Genomic DNA, 21287 nt, shown 5'->3' on the forward strand with positions numbered 1-21287 from the left:
AAACAAGTCTGAGTGCATGTGATTAGCAACAAGTCCCTTCAAAATATTTGCACATGCCAAAAAAAGAAAGGTGGACGCTGAAGGCCGTGGTTTCAAGAAAATATGGACTACTAAAGTCGGCGGTAAACCCGTGTGTTTAGTTTGTGGTAAGCAGGTCGCCGTGTTTAAGGAGTACAACGTGAGTCGGCATTATGAGATGAAGCATGCAGACATTTGACTGAGGCTGAAAGAGCACGGATATCTGAATATTTGCTAGCAAAGCTAGGAAAACAACAAGGCAATTTTTTTTTAAGATACACGCAGCCCAGGATGCAGCAACCGAGACCAGCTTTGTGATATCCCACAAAAACGCTAAGAACTGTAAGCCATTTCCGGAGGGGGGAGTTTGTCAAAGAGTGCTTGGTGGACTCTGCCACGTTAATCTGTCCAAAGGAAAAAAGAAGCATTTAAGAAAGGCCCAGGCGAACGGTTACCAGAAGGGTGGATGACGTCGCTGAGAATCTCCAACTTCAGCTAAAAAGTGGAGTAGGAAGTTTTGACTTTTTCTCCTTGGCTTTGAATGAGAGTTGTGATTGTCCACAACACGGCACAGTTACTCGTGTTTCTCTGAGGAATAACGCGGGATTTCAAGATTACGGAGGAGCTGGCAGCAGCGAGATCAATGAAAGGAACAACCACAGGGAACGATTTGTTCAACGAGGTAAACGCATGCATGGAAACAAGACAGACTGGTAGGAGTCACTACTGATGGCTGTCCGAATCTGACAGAGGAAAATGTTGGACTTTTGAAACGGATGCGAGATAAAGTGACCGAACTTGACGCGGAGCATAAATTGGTATTTATTCATGGTATTATTAATCAACATGCGTTGTGCAAGTCAGTGTGAAAACTTAACAATGTTGTTGATGTTGTTACTAAGACAGTTAACTTTATCAGGACACAAGCATTGAATCACAGGCAGTTTGTTGCACTTTTAGAAGAACATGATAACGAACATGGTGACATCGTGCACCATACAGCTGTGTTCAAAAGATTCTGGGGCCTAAAAGCAGAGATTCAAGAGTTTTGTGAGATTAAAGGCAAAAACATCCCTGAGCTCTCAGATGTAGACTGGATTGCAGATTTAGCATTTGCTGTTGATGTGACAGCACTGATGAATGAACTGAGCACTAAACTGCAAGGCAAGAGCCTTTTTATTCATGAAATGCATAACCTGGTCAAGGCTTTCATGAGAAAGTTGCAGTTTCTTTCAAATCAACTAGAGAACAAAATTCTCACTCACATGCAAACCTTGAAAGAAGTCAAACCATCAGCTAGTCACCTCTGCAGGTACTCATCTATGTTAGGAGACCTGTGCAGTGAGTTTTCAAAATGATTTAAAGAGTTTTAAAACATTGCAGATGAAATTTTCCGCTCCTTGCATGCAATGTGGATAATGCACGCATTGATGTTCAGCTGGAGCTCATAGACTTGCAGTCAGATACAGTACTGGCAGAGCACTTTAAAGCCCAATCCCAATTCTATTTTCTACCCCCTCCCCTACCCTTCGCCCCCTTCCCCTTGTCCCTTGAAACGAAGTGGAAAGGGGAAGGGTTAAAATATTTCCCCTAAGAAATGGGACACCACTACAACCCTGTTATACGTCATCATACGTATCCGTTCATTTACATGTACACATACAGTATGGCCGTAAGAAAAAAAAACAATGCGTTATCAAATGCTCGGCAAACTGTCGTGCTACTGAATTTTCATATTTGTTTGTAGCATGCAGGAAAGTGTGTATGACATAAAAATATATTTTTGTAATATCGTGCAATCGGTGCTATCCGCTAGCAAACTTTAGCGATTTTTTTGCAAACGTTTCTTTACAGAACATCACCATAAACACAAACACAAGACTAAAGGTAATATACATATAATGAAAACTTGTCATAAAAATCCTTATTAATGGCAAAAATTTGTTACATTTTTGGGTCTGCTTGCTCGAGTGAGCAGCCATGTTGAAAATTTCGCTTAGCCCTTCGTTTGAAGTGAGGTCCTAAAAAATTTTCTTTGAAGGGCTATCTGGCCCTTACCCTTACCCCTACCCCTCCAACCAAAAGCGAAATGAGACACCCCTACCCCTTCACGTGAACGCGCCAAACGGAGGGGTGGGGCTAAGGGGTAGAATTGGGATTGGGCTTAAGTCAGCATCACTGCTGGAGTTCTACATTACATTACACTTACATTAAGGCATTTGGCAGACGTGACTTACATTTTTATCTTATAACACATCTGAGCAGTTGAGGGTTATGGGCCTTGCTCAAGGGCCCAACAGTGGCAACTTGGTAGTTGTGAGGTTTGAACCTGGGATCTTCCGAACCGTAGTCCAATGCCTTATCCACTGAGCTACCCCTGGATCTATTTCTAGAGTTCTATTTATCTCTCAAGGAGGAGACTTTCCCAAACATGAGGTAACATGCTCAGAAGATGTTGGTTCTTTTTGGATCTAACTATACATGTGAACAAACATTTTCGGTAATGAAGTTTACTAAATCCACGTACAGATCCTCTCTTACTGATGATCATCTATCAGGTGTGCTTCAAATCTCCACCACAAACCTTCAACCAGGAACTCCTTAAATGGCCCAAACATTTGGATCTCTTAGAGCGAGTTCAGGACTGGACGGAAACATGGTGATAACTTACAACTGAGTTCTTGTAACGTGCAAGTGTTGGTGAATGAGTGTTTGTACAGTTCACACAGACAGATGCGTCTCTACAAGTAATCTGTTGATTTTTAAGGATCAGGAGTATCACTTGCTGAATGTTAACAGGAACGACTGCAGTGGGCTTCGAGCCACCTTGGCAGGGAGCGTCATTCATGGACATGCAGCCTTCTTTAAATCACCGTGCTTGAAGTCATTTCTTAGTAATATAATTACACTGTGTTCCAAATTATTATGCAAAAAGTGTTTAGGAGTGATAAGGTAAGAATTTTTTGGTTTGTCAGTTGAACTCATGGATGCTGATGTGTGTCGGGGCTCTTTATATCACTGAAAGCAATTGCAGAAACCTGTGCTAATTAGTTTGGCAGGTGTGTCCAATTAAAGGCAACACTACTTAAGAAGGCTGTCCCACAACATTAAGCAGCCTACATTTTTAACCAAAATGGGAAAAAAAAGGACCTGTCGGCTGCTGAGAAGCAACAAATTGTTGAGTGTTTAGGTCAAGGCATGAGAACAATCAACATTGCCAAGACACTTCATCGCGATCATCGCACAATCAAGAAGTATGTAGCTGATTCAGAGTACACACGTGTGCGTGCTGATAAGGGAAGATTGAGGACTCTTTCCAACACGCAATTACATCTGGTTGAAAGAGCAGCTACAAAAATGCCTTGTCTTAGCAGCAGACAAGTTTTTAAAGCTGCTGGTGCCTCCAACGTGCCCCGAACAACAAGATGCAGGGTCCTCTAGAGGTTTGCAGCTGTGCGTAAGCCATCCTTTCGAACCTCCTCTATCCACTGCACACAAGCAGAAACGGCTCCAGTGGGCCAAACAATACATGAAGACTGACTTCAAAACTGTTTTGTTCACCGATGAGTGCCGTGCAACCCTCGATGGTCCAGATGGATGGATGGAGTGGTGGATGGCTGGTTGATGGCCACCCCATGCAAACAAGGCTACGGCGCCAACAAGGGAAGGTGGAGTAATGTTTTGGGCTGGAATCATGGGGAGAGAAATTGTCGGCTCCTTTAGGATCCCTGAAGTGGTAAAAATGACATCCATAAAGTATGTGGAGTTTCTCAAAGCGCACTTCCTGCCATGGTTCAAAAAGAAGAACCGTGCATTCCGCAGCAAGATCATTTTCATGCATGATAATGCACCGTCTCATGCTGCAAAGAACACATCGGCATCTCTGGCTGCTATGGGCATAAAAGGGGAGAAACTTATGGCGTGGCCCCCATCCTCCCCTGACCTCAACCCTATTGAGAACCTCTGGAGCATCATCAAAAGGAGTGTCTATGATGGTGAGAGGCAGTTCACATCTAAGCAACAGTTATGGGAGGCTATTCTGTCCTCATGCAAAACAATTGAAGCAGATACCATCCAAAACCTGACAAATTCAATGGATGGGAAAGTTCAGAAGCTCCTTTCTAACTAGGGGTCCTATGTGCAAATGTAACTTCACCTATAATGAAGTTTTGACTTGAATACTGTTTGATTTCAATTACCTTTCAGTTTGTAATAACCTGCTAATGCTTATAATTTGACAAATTACCATTTTTTGTTCTTTATAAAAATTAAAAGTTTGGAAACTCTGTTGTGCATGATAAACACGCCTCATACGTTTTGCATTAACCTTTATTGTTTAAATGATCAATTTACTGAACCAGTGCTCTAAACCTTCAAAAAGGTCTTGATGGCTGTTTGCGCTTCTGTTGCCTCCTGAATCCTATGGCCAAGCCTCTGGCATTTAATTAAGCATCATCATTTAATGGCATACAAGATTAACTAACATTACTTAGGAAAGTCATGTTCAAAAGTTAGTACCCCCTGAATTAGTTTAATGTTTCTTGTGTAAAAACATCTGATCGTTAATTTAAATGAGGTTTGGGCTCGGGATTTCGATTCAGCATCGTGATCCTCCTCTTTAATTTCCTACGTAGTGTGATCAGCGCTTAACCGCACCCATACTGTAAAGGCAGAAGTACTGTAGACTAATGATTATAAATGCTTCAGGAAATACAACAAGCAGACTGACCATTTAAAAAATGTATTTATAAACTAGTGATGTCTTTGGCTGTGGTGATGAAGGTGATCATGTCATCTCGTCGTCTCCGCAGCAGTGGGTGTGCCAAAAATCCACTTTTCATGCAAATTACATTGTCTAAATTTTTTTGTATTAGTTTATATAAAAACAGATATTTAGCTTTCTGTAATTATATATTATAGGCGAGTATACACAAGTTCACCAGTACAGAACAGCGCACCCTGTTTGCTTTTAAACATTTACAAAATCATAACGTTTTTTCGTCATTGTGAGTGCACTTAAATAAAAGTAGAGTCTTATAAAGGCTATGTGGTCTTATAAAGTTTTACCTCGTAAAGTGTCACCTCGTTGTCACCGCAGCAGTGGACGTGCCTATAATTTACTTTTCGAATTACAGATTATATTGTCTAAAATTAGACGTCTAAAATTGTTTTCCATGAGTTTATATAAAAGCAGACATTTTGCTTTCTATAAGTATATACAGTAGATACTGAATCAAAATAATGGTTTTACCGCCACACCTCACTGCCACAGCATTTGCGTTTGTACATTTGCTGGCTTTTTGTAGTAGCGGATAAAATCAAGTGAAACATTGTAGTTAAACGAATTTATAATTACAGAAATAAAATTACAATTAAATTTTATTAGGATTGAATTTAAGCAAAGTAAACGTTAACACAGGAGCCTTTAGATTTTATCATGTGTAATTAGAAAAGCTACGCGTGTAGGGTTTTGTGTCATCTTACAGTATATTTTGTGGTCTTTAAATTTGTAGTAGATTTATTAACTAAAATAAATTATCATAATCACGTTGATCACATTGTCAGGACGTTCAATGTCAATGTCATTATTATAAGAATGAAATGCAGTAGGCTGTTATGATCATCATAATTGTCTTTAATAAATAATGACCCCCGTTGTGCTGTACCATCGCTGGCAAACCTTATGAAATACAAGTAAAACATTAAATGAATTTAAAATTACAGTACTAAAAATATAGTAATAAATATAGGCGTTTTTTATTTGCATCAAATTTAAGCAAAGCAAATGTATACCTTTATATCTAGCCTTTGGATTATATTATGTGTAACATTAGCGTATACCAGAAAACAGACTCTTTTGTCTCAGTTTGCCAGATTAATGTTCAAAAATTATATAATAAAACTATATAAGCTACATAGTCTTTAAAAGATTCCACTTTTATTTAAGTGCACTTACAATTACGCAAAAACATAAAATAATGAAAGTAAACAGGGTGCGCTATTCTGAATTGTTTTCGGTAAACTTGAGCGCGTCAGAAAATGAACCGAAACTCTGTCTATACTCGCCTCACAGACGTGAAAAACACTGTAAGTACCCCCTTACTGCTTTCACAGGACTTAAGAACGTAAGTTGCTGCCAGGTGCTTCGAATCATCAGCCCTTGTTAGCTGTTTTGGAGCATTCAGGTGTGTGTTTCTTGTCTGAGGTGTATTTGCCTAAGGTCTGCTACAGTTAGATTGTTATTATGTTTTTATATAATGAAAGTAGAATTAAAAGAGGGGGTACTGACTTTTGAACATGACTGTATAAGATAATCACTAGCTTTGAAAGACGCTTAAGAAATAGGACCTGATCAACTTTCCATGCAACAATCTAGAAATGAAGAAATCATGTGTATAGTATTTACTGTGTTATATAAGTTTAAAATACTGCCTGTAATACGCAGGGTTTCCAAAGTGCAAGGCATAAAGACCTGTTCTTTTAAAGTATATACTGTATATAATGAACCAATCTTATGTTCTTTTCAGAAGCAGAATATTGTGTAATTTAAATGTTTCCTTTTTTTCCTTACAGGGACCTATAGATGCCACACATCAAATCCCAACATTAACATAATAAGCCTTTTAATGTAAAGGAGGCTTTTGTGTTCTGCGAGCAGAAGTCTAACATTTTCATCTGAACTTAAACCCACAGACGGGCAAATGTTTTTGAACAGCATATGAACAGACTGACAGCACAATGTGACAAACGGATTTCGCGAGGGTTTAAATGTGTTCAAAAGGATTTTGGAGAATGTTAAAAAAAAAAAAATCATGTTTACATTCCAGCAGTAATGATTTACAGGTATGTGTTGCTTACCATTCGCGATATGTTCTGTGATATAAGACATTATGTCATTTAGGCTACGTTTACACTGCAGGTCTCGATGCCCTAATCTGATTTGTTGATTTCATCTTTTTACACGTTCTTTCAACTATGACTCATATCCGATACACGTGTTTACACTTGCCATACCATTTGAAACATTGCGCATATTTAAAGAGAGGTTTTTGCGCTACACACTAGCCAAGATGGATGAAGGTGAAGTATGCCTGACGCTCTGGGATATATGCAAAGTTCGCGAAACGTCACCATGGTTTTAAAAAGAAGGAGAGGAAAAAAACGCATAATTGCAGCCTGTGCATATGCTTCATTCACCAAATACTGATTTCTTAATGTTATTTAGCCGAAATAAGCATTAAAAAAAGGGGGGCTGGGTGCTTTTCCTTTTCCATATCATCTGCGATGTTCCACACGGGCTTCCACCGGAGAATAACGTTTTGTCAAAGTCGTAGTCGAAGAAGTCGCAGTTTTAATGACGTACAGAACACAATGCCTTAGAAAATCCAATCTGTCTGTTTACACGACAACCACATTAGCACATATCTGATTTATATCTGATTTATTTCCACATATGAAGGAGGCCTAAAACCGATCTTGAAATATCAGAATGCATGCGTTTTTTTTTCCTGTTTACATGTACATAGATCATATCCCATATGTGTCATATGAGCAAAAAATCTGAATTGGGTCACCTGACAGTGTAAACGTAGCCTTAGATGCTGTTTGAACACCATGTTATATACCTAACATAGATATACAGTACTGTGGTGTAAGCACTGTGGTGAAGCAGAGACATAATATTACAAAATGTAAAATATACACAGGCAATGTGTGGACAAGAGACAATGAGATGCAAGCGTTGTGTTAGTAAGTTGTTAGTTAAACATGTTTAAAAACTGTTGACTGACACTATATCTTCAATAAAGGGAAATAACTATTCTGACATTCGTGCTTCAGTGCATTGGTATATCCACTTCAAGTTTACACAAATGATGTCTTTGACTTTGTGCCTATAAATCTTAAAAAAACAAACAAAAAAAAAACAGGTACTTGTAAACATAAACTAAGAAACTGATATGGGAAAAAGTATTTAAACACCACAAATTAATGGCAACATTAATACTTAGAGATAATCTACATTATCCGCATGTTTGGGGTCATTGAATTGTTCAAACACCCATCAACTCCTTAGATTCAATTTCTTGGTTGTTAAGATTCAATTTTAGTCTATTAAGATGTCCTGTGACATCAGTCTTTACATGATTCCTAATGCTGTTTGCACAAAAGCAGCCCTTTATTACGACGCTTCTATCCCATGCTACACCATTGGGTTTTGGGTTCTTAGACATCATACACATACACATAAACAGATAAATTATTGCCAAAGACATAATGTTCAAATATATTGCAGTGTATGGTTCTAAAATAATTCTGCAAGATTATCATATTAGTGCTTAATTTTCAGCCCTGGAGAGTTAATTGATTTTTATTTTCTCTCTTACTGTTGTTCCTTCTGCTTTCAGGTCATCCTGTGACTTCGGACTCTTTTTCGTACCTTATTATTAGTCTAAAAGCAGATTAATGTGGTTCCTTGTCCCATGATGATGGTTTAGCATATAATTGAACTAAATATTTGGTCAGGGATGTTTTAGCTTTTTTTTTTTCCTATTGAAGATTCATCAGTGCATGTGCACTATGTCATAATCAGAACCGGAACCAGAAATAGTTTATTGGTTAAGGACGTTGACATACACAAGGAATTTCTCTCAAAAATACAGACATAAATTACAACACTTTATATTTTGTTCATATAAGATTTTTATAAGATGAGGTTCCTAATTTTTTTTTCTTTGTTTATGTTTATGAATATGCAATAGCATAGCACTGGGGTGTGTGTGTGTGTGTGTGTGCGTGTGTGTGCACGTGCCATGTGATAATTTGCCACTCCTTGGTGTACCCTGCCTTGTATCTTGGGATGTTGATGAATACATGCTTTATGTCCATATTAATAAATACAAAGTAAAAAAGACATAATGTGTAATAATGTAAAGTAGATATTCGCGTCTTACCCTTAATTTTCCCTACATTAAGGAGAGCTTCTTTGCTAATTATTCCATTTGGAATATCTGGATTATCCCTTCTCTTCCATACACACAAGTGACCAACACATGCTCTCATGCACACACACACACACACCTTCGAGAGCAGCCCTTTTCATGTTGCTAGGAAACAGACTCTCCCCATAAAGCCAATTCATTCATATTATGTGTTTTGATTTATTTATTTTGGTTGTTCAGTAGATATATGAGAGTGCAGGTGTGTAGAGTGTAAATGTGTAATGTAGGGGAGGATTAATATACGCTAGCATGTAAATGTTTCATATCTCTCTCTCTCTTTCTCTCTGTGGGTATAAAAAAAGCGGCGCTGTGTTTCAGATAGGCATCAAATTGAGATTTGCACTTATGAGTGTACCTTCTGGTATTAAATGTTAAGTGTGCAATAACCATGCTCTGAGCCGGGCAGCATTTCAACAAAAATATTTTAGTAGATTATTACAAAAAATTTAAAATAATGCTTGCCCACACAACAATAAATAAAACTTTAATGGACTTCATTTCCTCCAGATCCTGTATGTCTCTGGTTTATATTAATTATAAGCCTAGACTCAATCCGCTTCTCACATTACGTTACAGCTCGGGCTACTTGATATTTAAAAATCCTGACCTTTCCCTTCACTAAAAATTTTTTAGGTTGTTGATCTTGGACTGTATTTACAATTTGTTAGTTTTGTTTAGGAGAGTCACTGAAATGGCCTTCTTAATGAGTCAAGCGAGCAGTACCCAAGATGGTTTGCTGTTTTAGGGGAAAATAAGAAGGTTAGTTAACCTGCAATAAGGGAGATGGGAACCAACACGACTACTGTAACAAGGAAACAAGCAGTCATGGGACTTTTTTCATTACAGTAAATGGGTGTTTAACGCAAAGGGAAAAAAGCAAGCATGACTGCATGCAAGCAGGACTGGGCTTGAAAACAAGTTGCAATAAATCAAATTCTAAAGAGTTTTCTTTCAGTTATTATGACAGGGATATGCAATACAATTCATGATATTATCTTTATCATGAATCATCCTCATCATGTTTGCTTGAGTATATACCAGGCTGTCACCATCACTGTGTTAAGCCTGCCTTTTGAGTTCAATGAAAACAAATTCAGTATAATGAAAATAAATAAACTCAGAAGTCAGAGATTAGTTTTAAAAACCCAAAGTGGCTCGAACTAACATGCCCTTATTCTAAAATTTCCTCTGTTTTTGTTTGTGACTTCCAAGTCTGGAATGTTTGCAGTCAGATGCCCGCCGTGTCAGAGGAAGTACCGGCCCAGCAGCGGCCCATACCGGTAACTGGCAAGAGCTAAAATCATCAATAAAGAGTCACAGTTTGTTGCATTACTTTCGTGTTAATTGCTGGACATTTTAATAAACCAATCTATGCATGAATTTCATTAATATCACAAAAGCATAGAGATCGATTCCCTTAAAAAGTCTATACCTCAAGAGGCCTTTCACATCTGACTTTATAGCGTGATGAACAAACCGCCAACCACCTCTCTACCACTTACTACATACAAACATACATACATCCTCTCACACCGCCTCACACCCACTCACACCACCACCAGTCAAACTGATGACAAATTGTCTGGTCAGGTTCTCTAGGCAAGCAAATTGCTGTCTGGAAATACATAAAGGCAGCTCCTTATGATCAAAGCAAAACTTAAATAGGAGACAAAAAAAAAAGATAATGAATCTCCCAGACTGTTGACATACTTCAGCCTGCCAATGGGGAAAGATCTCCATAAATTCATCCCAAACATGTTGGCCAGGGCTCTGGACCTTCCCCAAGCTCTGTTTAAGGTCTTCCAGGCTGCACGTTCTCTTAATTGGATAACGTTAATATGCAAGCATCTGGGTCAAGAAATTTCACACAAGTTTTTCACTAGCACTAATGAAGGATTCACGCAGCCTCCTGAAAGTTTAATGAAGGCAGTGATGTCACCTGCATGCTAATGCCCCAGGCTCTCCTATGGTATTGGTATAGGTAACAACATAAAATTAAAGTTAATCAAAGTAGAAATAACAAAGATTATTCCAGTAAAGCTGATCAATGGATATTTTAAAAACATACGTTAAAGAAGCCAACAAATAATTGGTATTAGTTTACATATATAAAGGTAGAGAAGAAGTCATGCCAATTTCACATACAGGAACATATTTGCTGCACATGTCGACCGAAGATTCAGAACAAAATCACATTTTTGTTACATCCGTAGACGTAATTTCTCCTTAAGACAGATAACAGGCACTCAAAAAACATGTCTCTTATTTTATTCTCTAGGAGTACCTGCAATAAACAGAAGAAAAAAAAAACACATTCATGGTTGCTATAGAAACCTCAAGGTTAATTTCCCTTTACTTTCAGTACTGACATCAGCCATGTTCAAAGTGAAATAAATAGACTGACGAAAGAAAAAAAAAAAAAAAAAGCAAGAAATTGTCCCCATTTGCTGAAATTACTCCTGGACAAACAGAACCAGTTCTCATTTAATCAAAATCAGATCTAGATTTTAATCAATTCCTCTGGAAGTTACCAACAACATCAAACAAAATGCTCTCCATCATGCCCAACCCACCCACCCACTGCACAGTGTTCTGCAGACAGAAGGGTGTTCAGTGGAAGACTTCTGTCTCAAAGCTGCCCAACTAATAGACTCAGGAAATCCTTTGTCCCCGGAGCCATTCGGCTCTTTAACACCTCTCTACGGGGCCGTGAGAATTTAGACTGCAAGATCTAGGCTTTAGGCCTTTCTGCTATATACATCACTCTGTGCATACCTCTCTCATCTGTTAGATTCAGGATCTGCTCACTTACTCTCACTATTACAGAAATTGCTATAACGCACAGACTCAGTTCCATTGTCACTTTCATGCTGCTCATCAAGGTTGCACTGCAAGTAACTTCTTTTTATTGTTGTTGGATGTTTGGAAATTTCCTCCAGGATTAATAATCAATCTATCAATCCATCTAACAACAACAAACAAGCCTGACGTTTTTTGAAATAGTGATCATAAGAATGCCATCTTGACATCTTCACTTTTTTCCACAACTGTATTTGTTTTTAAATGAGAAGAGCTGAATTAGATATAAAATGACTTAAACCTTGTCTTGAACTGGCGCGGCACCAGCCCAGATGTGTTCCAACTATCTTCCCGCAGCTCATTTTCTTTTCTCCTCCATCTACGCTGTCTAAATGATCTAAAGATGAAAGATTAAAGGTTGCTCACTCTCCCAAATTCTCCCCTAATGAGCTGTAAATGTGATTGTTACTTAATTCTTTCTGTGTGTGTGTGTGTGTGTGTGTGCATGATATTCAAGACACCAGTTAATTTGAAATGTGCAACAGCGAGGTGTCAAAATTGAGTCACTTCCAGAGCAAGAATACTGTAAAGGCCCAGTGGGCGTCTGTGAGGTCTGTGGCTCACTGACAGTCATTCATCCAGCCATCTGTTTTGATATGTGGGAGAAAGTAAATACATCAACACAAACCCTGCCTGTCGACGGCAGTGTTTGGTGTTTCAGAGGTACTGGACGATTGGGCTCTCGGGTAAGCCGCATGTGACGCGAGTGATGCAGACTCACCCGAAGGCGGCCCTGTCGGATTTGTGTGGGAGTGTCAGCGGGCTGGCGGCGGCGGCGGCGGCGGCGGGCGGAGGCTCCCTCCTGCTCCTCAGGGACTGGCTCCTCTGCACCTGCCTCAGCACACTGCTCTTTAGCTCCAGCAGCGTCGACATTGCTCGTTCACCACCTGTAAAACAGAGGCAAATGAACAGTATCTCTTTCCCCTCGTTCTGGTTTCATTTCTGTTCTCAGAATTGTATGGAAACAAAAGCAATTAACCCAGTGTCCACCTCGCTGACCAACCTTTGGCTGCTCACACAGAGAGGATAATGAATAATTACTGTAATCACAGCCTGCATCCGGTTCTGCATGCATTCTGTGCAGAGCTCGAAGAGATCCTGCGTGGTGTTAATTGACGTGCGTTTGCCAGGCACATTTGTCTGTGCCGCAGCGAGTGATTAGTGGTGTAAGATCAAAAGGCAGCAATTACACACCACCTCCATTATGCTTGCAGATTTTCTGACTAACTGTTTCCAAATGCGATCGAGAGATGGACTTCCATACACCTCTTGTCACTCATGTATCTGTCTTCATGCACTTTTGGAAAACTGTACCTTTCTGTATCCACTCTAATCATCAACACATCATTTGCACTTATAGCATGTGAATGTCACATATTATACTTCTTTTTAAAAAAGGTTAACATAAGTTCTCCAAATGGGTATATTATTGTTTCAACTCAGATACATGCTTGATCTTCTTTCTCTTTCATTCCATATACAAAAGTGCTGTTTTAATGTGCATGTAGCTTTCTGATGCTACGGAAGGAAGTCAAAGTTTCCAGCCAAGCAGAACAATCGCAACATAAACGTCCGTGTTTGGGATCATATTAAGTGAGGATGGGATTCACCAGGGGCGAGCCGATACGATATCATATAATTAAACTTTCAATTTAAACTTATAAATATCCCGATTAATTTTTTTTTTCCAGATGTTTACAATCCCTAAACAAACTCGGCAAATAATTTCCTTGTACCACACACAATATTATGCTGGGTGTCTCATTTAGAGCTCCTTTAAACCACCTGCAGGATTATAAAGGAACTGCAACATTTTACCACCTCAAACGTTGCAGTTTCGCAAACATATATACAGTATTGGGGACGTTACTTTTTAAAGTAACTAACTAAATTATAGAATTACTGTCATTGAAAAGTAATCAGTTATATTACAGCGTAAATTTCTGTTAAAAGTAACTAGTTCGAGTACTTTTCCATTGCAGAAAATTGAAACTCCTTTGTGATTTCTCATGCATGTTGTTTTAGTCAATACCTGTATAATTATTCTACCATCATCACTCAATGAAGTTTGGCCCATGATCTGGTAACTACTAACGAATTACATAAATTGTCTTAATAACAGATTACATTTTTGAAAATATAACTAAATAACTGAGTACTTAAATGGCGGACCTAACACGTTACATCAAAAAAGTAATCAAAGTACTGCATATACACAAACATTTAAAATTAACAGACTATGAGGAAAATATACATTTTATATACAATTTAAAGAGTCAATGACAAGGACATCCTAAATATTTGGAGACATAAAATTTAAATCAAAGCTAAGGGCTAAGTTTCTGCTAACCGCTAATGGCCCTTTTTAAGAGCTAAACATAGGTTAGCCTTTAGCAGTTAGCCACTACCTGCTAACAGCGCATTATTTCCTGTAGCTTTAAAAAAAAATGATGTTCACAAAACAGCAGAACCGCACAGAGCCCAGCATCAAGCCATGGGTTGGATCATCTTATATGAGGTCACCACTGTGGAAAATCTGATTCGCTCGTTTAACCCACAACCAATGCAAAAAATAGAAACTGGAAAAAAAACAGGGGATTTTATTTTATCTTGTTGTTGTTTTTGTATTCATATCCCCTCACCTACAGGGTGTAAGCACTGTGAAGAGTAATGTCTCCTCCTCCTCCAAAAAAAAGCAATGAAACAAATGCTTCAGAGAGAAGAGGGAGATGACAATTACGACACGAAGGGTTTTGATGAAAGGAGACATCTCTAACAGACACACAAACACCTCTTTCAGAAAACTGACAGTAAATGTTCACTTCTGTTAAACCTCTAAAGGTTATGGGGAGGAGCTTTGAAGCTTACTCATGCTTCATCATCTACATGAAGACTGCGTGAAAGGAACGAGAAAAAGCACAAAAGAATATAATCACTCCGAGGGCATTTCAGCTCGTGGCTTTACAGTCATGAAATTGAGGGGAGAAAAAGGAGTTGATTCACTCTTTCACACACAAAAATAAATAAATAAATTATATATATATAATAGACACTATACTTTAGTTAATGTTTATCAGATAATTTTGACCCAGGAATCTGCAGCTGACAAAAACATGCAGCAATTAATGTGATTCTCTTTTTCTAATTTGAGCAAGAATCTGGTTAGTTGCATTTACATGGACCCTAATATTCCCATAATAATGGCAATAATCATTCAACTGGAATTAAACTGCATCATGTAAACACCACAATCAGAACAGTCTGGCCTGAAACTCTCGAAGTGAGTTTCCAATCAGAATGATAGGGGGGTGTAAACCTTAGATAATCCATTCAATAGGTAAATATCAGCCATGTAAACACTTGATGACTGGGGGTCTGGGAGAGGAACTACCAGACTACCGTCATCAATAACAGCCCAGTGGGGAGAGTGGACAGCTTCAAATACCTCGGTGTTCACATCACGCAGGACCTGTCATGGTCCTGTCACATCAACACCGTGGTGAAAAAGGCCCGGCAGCGTCTCTACCACCTCAGACGCTTGAGAGACTTCAGACTACCCTCCAAGGTGCTCAGGAACTTTCACTCCTGCACCATAGAGAGCATCCTGATGGGAAACATCACAACCTGGTTCGGAAACAGCACCATGCAGGACAGACGAGCTCCACAGAGGGTGGATCAGCAGAGCGCATCATCCGCACCGAGCTCCCTGACCTGCACTCAATCTACAGCAGGTGGTGCTGGACCAAGGGCAGGAAAATCGTGAAGGACCTCAGCCATCCCAACAATGGACTGTTAGCTCTGGGAAGCAATTCCGCTCCCTGTAGACCAACACAGAAAGACTGAGGAGGAGCTTCTTCCCGCAGGCGATACAGTCTCTTAATCAGTACACCACCCAGTACTGATCCACACATATGGTTTTTACACTCACTCTGGACATTCTGGACATTCGTTTACACCAGTGGCCACTGACCAACTACACTTTAAATATGTAGATTGCACAACCCTGGACATTACCATTTTTTTTTTTTTACCATTCTATCTAACTTCATGCACACAAAAATGACATAAATCTATATGTATATAAATCTATACCTACCTTGTAAAGCTGTTTCTTTTGTTCTATATTTCTACATATATTTTCTATATTGTGTATTTTTGTTGTACTGTTATTTTATTTTAATTTTATATCTTATTTTAGTCTTTCCTTTCCTTTTTGTAACACGCCAACAAATGGCAGCATAAGGCCGCACTCACAGTCACTGGGCGGCCTTGTGCTGCCATTTGTTGGCGAGTGCATTGTGTAAGTCAGTGTGCCAAAAGACATCAACCTGTGTACATCAAAAGCTGTGCTACTGGTACAACTGATACAACCATGTTTGTTACCACATGCGCTATTTCATCATGTATAGCAAGTTGGAATTTGAGTAAACGTGAAATTATGCATGAAACTGGGCAAATCTGCTACAGAGGCATGTGACACAATTCACTTTCAATGAGGAGTTCAAAGTGTTTTGAGTGACACTCATGCTTTAAGAGCGGAAGAACATTACTGGAAGACGACTAGCCATCGGAAAAACCTTCAACGTCCTCAACCCCCATTGCTGCCATTGTCGGTGTGCCATACAGAACAGTTTAGCCGATCCTCACGTGTGATTTGAACATGCACAGTGTTTCCACGTTCATCCCCAGGCTGCTGTGCCAGGAGCAGAAGGAACATTGCATCAAGGTCTGCCAAGAACTCTGCCAAGTGTGCCATGGATGACCCGTCCTTCATGTCGAGGTGATGTCATTACTGGGATGAAACTTGGGTGTATGGGTATGACCCTAAGATGCAGCAACACAGTGGATGAGCCCATCATCTCCAAGACCGATAAAGGAGAGGCAGTTACGCAGCCTGACCAAGTGCATGCGCATCGTCTTTTTCGACATTCATGGCATTGTGCATCGAGAATTTGTCCCCAGCAGCCGGACCGTCAATAGCAAATTTTGCTGCCAGGTTTTAAGGCACCTGAGGGAGGATGTGTGGTAAAAGCGAGCGGATCTGTGACGCACACCTTGAAACTCCCTTGTATATATATTATTTCTGTGCATGTTTATCACCCCAGGAAGGAAATTTAGCTCCCATTCTTGATCAGTGAACTCCATCAGAACACCTCTCCCTCACTGAACTTTACTTCAGACTTTTATCCACTGGTTCCCTGGCTGAGGAAGAAGCTCTGATTGGCTTTGACTTGTAGTAAAACATCTAACCAATCATAGATGAGACTGAATTCTTGTTACGAATAATAACAGAGGGGTGGGATTTGTTTACACAGATGGGAAGCATAGCTTTTGTCCTTTAAGCTGGACAAAAAAAAAAACATTAATGTGTAAGTTAAAATATTTAACCAGCATAATTTCAATAGGATTGAAGAAATATTGTCTGTGTATAGATTACTTTAAAACAAAAACTCTTTTCGGTCACTTCAACATCAAAGTTTTGTACAAGTTTGACATTTTCCCCCATGATCATGCCCAACCAGAAGTTGTGTTTGTTTATCTTCTTCCTCTTTGTCTTTTGGCTGTTCCCTTTCAGGGGTCGCCACAGCATCATCTGCCTCCATCTAACCCTATCCTCTGCATCCTCTTCTCTCACACCAACTAACTTCATGTCCTCTCTCACTGCATCCATAAATCTCCTCTTTGGTCTTCCTCTAGACCTCCTGCCTGGCAGTTCCAACCTCAGCATCCTTCTACCGATAAATTCACCATCTCTCCTCTGAACATGTCCAAACCACCTCAATCTGGCCTCTCTGACTTTATCTCCAAAACATCTCACATGGGTTGTCCCTCTGATGAACTCATTCTTGATCCTATCCTATCACTCCCAAGGAGAACCTCAATATCTTCAGCTCTGCTACCTCCAACTCTGCCTCCTGTCTTTTCTTCAGGGCCACAGTGTCTCTAAGCCGTAGAGCATCGCTGGTCTCACCACTGTCCTGTACACCTTTCCTTTCATTCTCGCTGATACTCTTTTATTGCACAACACACCTGACACTTTTCTCCACCCATTCCAACCTGCCTGTACCCGCCTCTTCACCTCCTTTCCACACTTTTCGTTGCTCTGGACCGTTGACCCTAAGTACTTAAAGTCCTGCACCTTCTTTACCTCTGCTCCCTGTATCCTCACCGTTCCTGTTGGGTTCCTCTCATTCACACACATGTATTCCGTCTTACTGCGGCTAACCTTCATTCCTCTGCTTTCCAGAGCGTACCTCCACCACTCCAAATTTTCTTCCACCTGTTCCCTGCTCTTGCTACAGAGCACAATGTCAGTGTTTGTTTATGAAGAAGTTTAATTTGTTTATAATTTGCTATTCCAGACAAGCTCTATTCCAGGGGTTCGTTCTGACCTTCTGATCAGTTTTTTTTGGAAGCCATGAAAGCCTGCACTTGGACATTTAAGCAAATGTAAAGCTCCAAGCCGTGATGCAATTAACTCAGCAAGATGAAGTCCAAAGGCGACAGCACTTCACACCACCACCATAATAGAATGCGACGTGCATTATGAAAGGTCAGTTCTCTGAGTGAGCTGCACAGTTTTTTCCTCTCTCACCTAATAGCTCTTAAAAGAATAAGAGTTGAGAGAGAGAGAAAGAGAGAGAGAGAGAGAGAGAGAGAGAGAGAGAGAGAGAGTGCAAGGGCATCCTATAGCTACTTAGAGCATCTGGTTTTAAGAACATGGCTGTTACTGGTGGCAAGGAACTGCAAGCAAACTGGTTTCAATCAGGCATTGCCCAGTCTAAACTGTATGCCATTCTGTCTCAGACATTAGCCCGTATGAAAACTGCTGTGCCACCTCACACACAGCACCAACTGCCAGGGGAGCATTGGCATAAAGCAAAAGCACAAACAGCCTTTCCCGGCCCATGTGGATGACAGTGTTGTTTAACAGAGTATCTTCTATGAGAGACAGTCAGGCAGCCCCAGCTTCATCTGCTAGGGATAGAGGGGTCTCTATGGTAACGGCTGAGCAAGGCACAGGTACACAGGAATCCAGAAAGAACAGACTTTGTCGTGCTGTTATATCAGTATTTCCAAGCTAGTTAAGCTGAAAAGAAAAAAAATAATCAAGAAACAGTGACTGGAATTTTGTCTTTTTGAAGCCTGAAGGAATTTCTGAAACATCTCCTTCATCAATAATGTCAGCAAGGCTGGTTTTTCCCACTTTATATTCAAATCTTCTTTCACACTGCTTAAATGGATACATGGTATGGATTGGCAGGAAAGAAGCAGTCATTTAATTGTAAACCCACCACCATCAGCAGCAGCCCCAACCCCTGCCATGTTGATCAGTCATACAGATTAACCTACTGGGCTCTGTCAAATAAAATCAGCCAAGATTCCTGCATAATCCCCCTCATTGGGCTGACAGGCTGGAGTCTGTAGCAGATATTTCTTTGGTCTTTACAATCTGAAATGAATTTTCCCTGGCATGAAAGAAAACATCTAAAGTAGTAAACAGTTCACACATAAAATCTTAGGAAACGCTGTTTGTCTGTGAAGGCACAAAAGACACAACGGATATGCTGCCCAAGAAACTGAAGCTATCAAATTTTGGCATGATCACAGATCTTATGCATTGATTAAAGATAGATATATCTGCCCTTCTATTAAATTTCACCTTGAGCTTTTTGTGCAGATCTCATCAACTAAATATTGTTAGCAATAATTTATAAACGGTGGCGTAGTGGTTAGCACTTGCACCTCTAGGGTCTGGGTTCGATTCCTGGGCCAGGCTCAATTCCCATCTTTGTGTGCATGGAATTTGCATGTTCTCCCTGTGCTTGGTTGGTTTCCCTCGGGGTACTCCGGTTTCCTGCCACAGTCCAAAGATATGCAGGTTAGGCTAATTGGCACTCCCAAATTGCCCGTAGTGTGTGGGTGTACCCTGCCTCGTGCCCTAAGCCTCCTTGATATCAGTCTACTGTATAGATTTCATAAATTTGTAATAGATCATATAAGTATGGCTTTATCTTTGCCATTTATATTTATACGTATGAAGGAGAGTGAGTGAGAGTAATTCATAAATGGCAGTGATTGTTATGAATGCCAATTCTCATCTCTCCATCTTAGGGCTGTCAGGATAAACAACAAGACTGAAGTCAAGCCCACAGTGCTTCTAAAATTGGGAAAACAGCCCAAATGTCACATAGCCTTTTTTAAATTCTGAGCCACTGAACAGTGGCACAAAAAAGGTCAGCAGTGAGCTGATGATTTAGCGCAAGCCATAACCAAGTGGTATGTGCAAACATTTTAACCTTCAAGCCACTCACCAGGTAACCTAATCAATCCAATCTAGTCTTCAAAACACAACACCTTAATCAGACCACACGGAAGCTCTTACGAGTACTCAAAGGGCTGAGACACTTTTGTCCTGGTAAAGGAGCAGGCAGTGTGTTTTTGCTCCCCTGATGACACCATTGTTTGCATAAATAAGTCAGTACCAGCATCTGTTCTGAAACCTGAGTGGCACTTAATAAACATCCCTGTCAACACGCAATTCTCAGATTACAAGGAAAAGGTTAATGATAGACGTGATTGTGTGTCTGTCTCATTCATACTGTATAAATCTATAAATGCCAAAGATGAAGCCGTATTTACATGATCTACTACAAATTTATGAAATCTATACAGTACTGTAGACTGATATCAAATCAGAACCTGGAAGATTATCATTGATTGCTTTAAGGTTGGTTTAAAAAGAAAGACCATAATATACACAATGAATTTTCAGTGGGAAGAGGGGTGGTGTAAACATCTGATAACCCATTCAGTAGATAAATAAACCTTTTATATGCTAGAGAATTAGCCATGTGCTAAAACTTGATCAATCATTTCTGTCCTGAATATGTTCCTTCTGCCCGAATGGAGTAAAATTAGTTAAACTTTAGTTTAACCTAATCCTAAACCTTAATTCTGGCAGATTAAACACTTCATAGTGGACAGAACCACTCTGCACAATGGTTAAAAAGATACGTTGTGATAAAATGTTTCGTGCTTGTGAACCCACATCTTGAAGGATCAGCGTCTGTGTAAACAGTTACACTGGAATCCCTAATTGGAGCGGTTTCAATCGTGTTATTCATGTAAACGTAACTATTGTCTCCGAGACTCTGTCTCAGGCATGCAGCATAGGCAATGGAAACCACAAGCACTAATCATTAAGATCAATAAGCAGATAAAAACCATAATACCCAGGGTTTTGGCAAAAGTCCTTAAAAGAGCTTTCGGGATTTGGTGCTCTGTTAAATCCTTGATGGTCATTTCCTAAGAGACTATCTTTAACCACAATCAAGCCTAACATCAGCCATGATACCACTCAGACTTTACAATAGAGATCGATCTACAAGGCAAGAACTGTCAGTCCAA

The 21287-nt window shown here is 39.7% G+C and overlaps 1 protein-coding gene across 1 annotated transcript in view; it reads right to left on the reverse strand.

Annotated features, from left to right (window-relative positions):
- Positions 1 to 21287, reverse strand: part of baiap3 (BAI1 associated protein 3) — a 58624-nt gene that overhangs the window by 33145 nt on the left and 4192 nt on the right. Inside the window, exon 2 of the mRNA XM_053492525.1 lies at positions 12598 to 12763. Within this exon, the coding sequence (XP_053348500.1) occupies positions 12598 to 12749 (152 nt within the window). The 5' untranslated portion in view covers positions 12750 to 12763. The remainder of the gene's footprint in view (positions 1 to 12597; positions 12764 to 21287) is intronic.

The sequence above is a fragment of the Clarias gariepinus genome, chromosome 3, assembly GCF_024256425.1.
Source record: "Clarias gariepinus isolate MV-2021 ecotype Netherlands chromosome 3, CGAR_prim_01v2, whole genome shotgun sequence".
In the NCBI taxonomy this organism is placed as follows: domain Eukaryota; kingdom Metazoa; phylum Chordata; class Actinopteri; order Siluriformes; family Clariidae; genus Clarias; species Clarias gariepinus.